The sequence below is a fragment of the Homarus americanus genome, unplaced genomic scaffold, assembly GCF_018991925.1.
Source record: "Homarus americanus isolate GMGI-L3 unplaced genomic scaffold, GMGI_Hamer_2.0 scaffold8168, whole genome shotgun sequence".
Lineage (NCBI taxonomy): Eukaryota > Metazoa > Arthropoda > Malacostraca > Decapoda > Nephropidae > Homarus > Homarus americanus.
In genome coordinates this window covers 4,016-9,501 of record NW_024713368.1, presented here as the reverse complement: position 1 = coordinate 9,501, position 5,486 = coordinate 4,016, and the positions used below count along the sequence as shown (strand labels likewise).

Genomic DNA, 5,486 nt, shown 5'->3' with positions numbered 1-5,486 from the left:
CTTGGGGTGGCTTTGAGCGAACCATACACTTGATATTACAATTTATGTATCCTTCCTGTCCATGATTTACAACAATAACTGTAGGTAAAAAGTTACACTATTATACTAATAACACTGTCATGTATTGATACTATGACTAGTTACCAAGATACAGAGCACGATGAACATAACATGATAATGATAGTGAAGCCTGGAAGGGTTCATATCATAACTTGTGTGTTCGTGCGTATGTCGCCCGGTGAGAGTTACCGTGGGCCTCCATGTGCCCAGGTGGGATGGTCAAAGTATTACACTATAAGTGTGTCAAATGAGGAGTGACTGATCCACATGTAATTTAAGGTTTTTGAAATATGTAGTTAAATTAAACACGATTTTTCATATAAAGGTGCGAATGATGGAAGCATCGTGGTCTAAGTACACACACACACACGTTGTGTGGAGTCAATGGTGGTTTGAAAGTGTTTATTTCCATTCATACTTTCGTAACTACAACCTATGTAATTTTTTTTCTTCGCGGTTCATATATAATGAAGATAATGCAGAGTATAAAATGCCATATACAATATTTATACATAATGTCATCTATACAGCCGTACTATGACTGTGAGTGTTCGTGCGTGTGTTGCCTCGTAATAGTTTGAGTGGGCCCCCGTCCAGAAAAGCACACTGTACTAACTCCAGCACTGACCCAGGTGGGCTAGGAGATTATGGCTGGTTCGGTGGTACAAAAGACTCAGATTCTCTCTCAGCCTGTCCCTGGTTCAGCCCATCTCCACCAACCATCCATCTTAACAGTACTACCCTCTCTAATGTTACCCACTTTCGGTATCTCGGCGAAGAGATTCAGCATCGGATCAGATATGCATCTCAAGCCTTTGGCAGACTCCGAAACTGTGTCTTCAGCTGTAGGGAGCTGAAATTATCTACAAACTTACACGTATATCGAGCAGTGGTCCTCCCCACCCTGCTATATGGCAGCAAGACATGGGTCACGTACAGGAGGCACCTCAAGGCACTTGAAAACTTTCACCAACGTAGTCTACGTTCCATCCTCCGGTTTCGCTGATAAAACAAGAGAACAAATGCCAGTATTCTGGCTGACAGAAACTGTAGAAGCATCGATGTTACCATTATCCATGAACAACTACGCTGGACTGGCCATGTTACTCGCATGGACGACAGTAGACTGCCAAAGCAGCTACTTTACAGTCACCTAACGAATAGTAAACGTAATGCTGGTGGGCAACTGAAGAGGTATAAGGATAGTCTTAAGACAAACCTGAAAAAGTGCCAAATCGACCCCCTCACCTGGGAGACGATTACTCCACACCGTAACGCTTGGAGGAGCACCAGACAAGGTGTCAATACTTTCGAGTTAGCCAGAACGCATAACGAGGCAGACAAGAGCTAACGCCGGAAAGATGCTGCCGCCGCCCCAACTGCATTAGATGTAGCTCCCCACATATTCAACTTCTGTGATCGACCCTGATAGTCCCGTATCGACTTCTTTAGTCAACCCAAACTCACCAACCTAGGTGACATCCTTAATAACTCGTGTCATTATATCATAGCTGAGATCGTCATACTCGATTCTGAGTGACAGCAAAGTAAAAGTAATAGTAGTAGTAGTCACTGAATGCAGCATAGATCTGCGGCTCAACTAACTCAACACAGCTAGGATAGCTACTTATGTGTTAGATTATTTAATATTAAGGTAATAAAATGGTGGCGAAGGTATGGCTATCGGGGGAGGCTGGAGGCCATTAAAAAAGAAAAAGTAGTACTAGTATTAGTAGTGTGTGAGACAGGAAAATTCTACCGGTCTGCTTCGGCTTTCGGAATAATAATAATAATAATAATAATAATAATAATAATAATAATAATAATAATAATAATAATAATAATAATAATAATAATAATAATAATAATAATAATAATAATAATAATAATAATAATAATAATAATAATAATAATAATAATAATAATAATAATAATAATAATAATAATAATAATAATAATAATAATAATAATCAACGTCAGTTAATTGAACACACACACACACACACACACACACACACACACACACACACACACACACACACACACACACACACACACACACACACAAGTGATAAATAAAGGAAAGAGAGAGATCGTGATAAAGGGGAAGAGAAGAGTAGTAGGAACAGGTGGATGAAACAACAAACAAACAGATATTGGATAATGGAAGGAGGGAGGAGGGAGGCTGATGTTTATGTACTAGTGAGAGGGAGAGAGAGGGGTGAGTTAGAGAGGGAGAGAGAGGGGTGAGTTAGAGAGGGAGGAGAAGGGGTGAGTTAGAGAGGGAGGAGAAGGGGTGATAGAGAGGAGAGAGAGGGGTGAGCAGAGGGAGGAGAAGGGTGAGTTAGAGGGAGGAGAAGGGGTGAGTTAGAGAGGGAGAGAGAGGGGTGAGTTAGAGAGGGGAGGAGAAGGGGTGAGTTAGAGGGAGGAGAAGGGGGAGTTAGAGAGGGAGAGAGAGGGTGAGTTAGAGAGGGAGGAGAAGGTGAGTTAGAGAGGAGGAGAAGGGGTGAGTTAGAGAGGGAGAGAGAGGGGTGAGTTAGAGAGGGAGGAGAAGGTGAGTTAGAGAGGGAGAGAGAGGGGTGAGTAGAGAGGGAGGAGAAGGGGGTGAGTTAGAGAGGGAGAGAGGGGTGAGAGAGAGACTAAGTACACTTGTGAGTTACAGTGACTCACCCTGATGACTTAGTGGGACTTTAGAGTTACAGTGACTCACCCTGATGACTCAACACAATACACAGTAACCTAACCTAACCTAACCTAACCTAACCTAATTCTATACATCACGAAGATCTAAAAAAGTCACAGTGAAAAGTAAATTAAACTAATACAGAAAGCCTCGAGTTTTATTCCCAAGCCTTACATCATTCATTATGAGCCTTGTCGCTTCAGATAAATCAACCTTAGAGATAGTTTCCATCCATATGTGTGGTATCAGAGTGAACTTTTTAACAACGTCACGGTCTTTCCTTCAAGAATTTCCAAAGTTGGTGGTGGCTTTGGTGGTGGATAAAAAAACTTCATATTTGACATAAACCCGAGGGAAAAGTCAAGAGGGGGTGGGGGGCTAGATTGGGCGAACGAGGGACCCATCCCCACATCCTCGCCTCCTCCTCCTTCCCAACTCCTCATCTCACCACTTTCTCCCCTCCTCACTCTCAAGAATTTTTGACTTGCACTTAGAACACTTAAATCCATTTATACGTGAAGTTCACTTTATATAAGAAAATTGAGCACACGTCTCACTTAACACTAGCTATAGTTTGGTTTAAGAACTACTAAAGTAAAAAAAAAACTCACTTAAGAGCGATTTATTCTACTTAATGCCAGCTGTAGTTTAATCAAAGAATTAATAAAGAAAGACAAAACTCACATAACAGCCACTTAAGTAAAGAAACATAACTTACAAACAAACAAACTCCGTCGTGTGAGTCAAGAGTTCTCCTTCAAATTCCTGCAAATTTTGTTTCTGTGGAGGCCAACTTAGGATCATCTTGGACCAGCTAAACATTTTCAGGATTTCTGAGTAAGTGTGTCAGAACCTGTTGACAGCAAGAGCACCACCGTAAAACCCAATTTCATATTTTTCTGAAGTTCCTTCCATGTGTAGCACGAGGTCATGTGTGGCACGGTAATGTGTGGCACAGGGTAATGTGTGGCACGGGGTAATGTGTGGCACGGGGTAATGTGTGGCACGGGGTCATGTGTAACACGGGGTAATGTGTGGCACGGGGTCGCGCACACGGGCAATGTTTGGCACGGGTAATGTGTGGCACGGAGTCATGTGTGGGCACGGGTCAATGTTTGGCACGGGGTAATGTGCACGGGTCATGTGGCACGGGGTCAATGTTTGGCACGGGGTAATGTGGCACGGGATCTGTGGCACGGGGTCGCGTTTGGCACGGGTAATGTAGCATGCGGTCATGTGGCACGGGGCATGGTTTGGCGGGCGTAGCACGGGCCCAGTGTAACACGGGCAATGGTGGCACAGGTCATGTGGCACGGGGCATGGTTGGCACGGGGTAATGGGGCACGCGTGTGGCACGGGTTTACACGGGGTCATGTGGCACGGGTAATGTATGGCACAGGGTAATGTGCACGGGCAACGTGCGGTGGGTAACGTGTACGGGGCATGTGACACGGCAATGCACGGGTACGAATGGCACGGGTAATGTAACGTAATGGCACGGGTCATGTGTGACACGGGTAATGTGTCACGGGGTAATGTGGCACGTGTGACACGGGCAATGCGTGGCACGGGGTCATGTGTGGCACGGGTAACGTGGCACTGGGTAAATGTGGCACGGGCAATGTGGTGGCATGGGGTAAGTGTGGCACAGGGTAATGCGGAACGGGGTAATGTGTAAGACAGGGTAATGTGTGGCACAGGGTACGTGTGGCACGGGTCAAGGTGTGACACGGGTAACGTGTGGCACGGGTAATGTGGCACGGGCCAGCGTGACACGGGTATTGTGGCACGGGGTCATGTGACACGGCAATGTGTGTGCATGGGTAATGCGGCAACGGGCCATGTGGCGGCACGGGGTAATGTGGCACAGGGTAATGTGGCACGGGGTCATGTGTGACACGGGTAATGTGGCACGGGTAATGTGGCACGGCAAGCGTGACACGGGTAATGTGGCACGGGGTCATGTGACACGGGTAATGCTCAGCAACGGGGCGGTTTGGCACGGGCATGCGTGGCACGGTCATGGGCACGGGGTCGCGATATGGCACGGGTCATGGGTGACACGGGGTAAATGCGGTGGCACGGGGTCATATGGCACGGGTCAGCGTGTTGGGCATGGGGGGTCATGTGTGGCACAGGTACATATGGCACGGGTTATGTGTGACACGGGTAATGTGTGGCACGGGTAATATACGGCACGGGGTCATATATGGCACGTCATGTATTGCACGGCGAATGTGTGGCACGGAGTCAAATATAGCACGATATTATATGGCACGGGTCATATGGCACGGGGTCATGTGTTGCATGGGGTCATGTGACACGGGGTCATATATGGCACGGGTCAAGGTGACACAGGCCATGTGGCACGGAGTCATGTGAGAACAAGGGTCATATGTATCGGGGTCATGTGTGGCACGGGTCATTTCAGGCATGGGGCATATATGGCATGGGTGTCATGTGTGACACGGGGCAATGTGGCACGGGGTCATATATGGCACGGGGGTCATGTGTGACACGAGGCAATGTGGTATGGGGTCATATGGCACGGGGTCATGTGTGACACGAGGCAATGTGTGTGGCATGGGGTCATATATGGCACGGGGTCATGTGCACGGGGCAATGTGTGGCATGGGGTCATATATGGCACGGGTCATGTGACACGAGGCAATGTGTGTGGCACTGGAGTCAAGGTGAAATGAAGGGTCATATGGTCAGTCATATGGCACTGCAACATATGTGG

The 5,486-nt window shown here is 46.9% G+C and overlaps 1 protein-coding gene across 1 annotated transcript; it reads right to left on the bottom strand.

The window, feature by feature from the left end:
* Positions 1 to 4,245: 4,245 nt before the first annotated feature.
* On the bottom strand, positions 4,246 to 4,767 carry LOC121871878 (putative uncharacterized protein YHR217C). The gene has a single exon (XM_042374461.1). It carries the CDS (start codon positions 4,765 to 4,767, stop codon positions 4,246 to 4,248), a length of 522 nt encoding a protein of 173 aa, XP_042230395.1.
* Between the last annotated feature and the right edge of the window lie 719 nt (positions 4,768 to 5,486).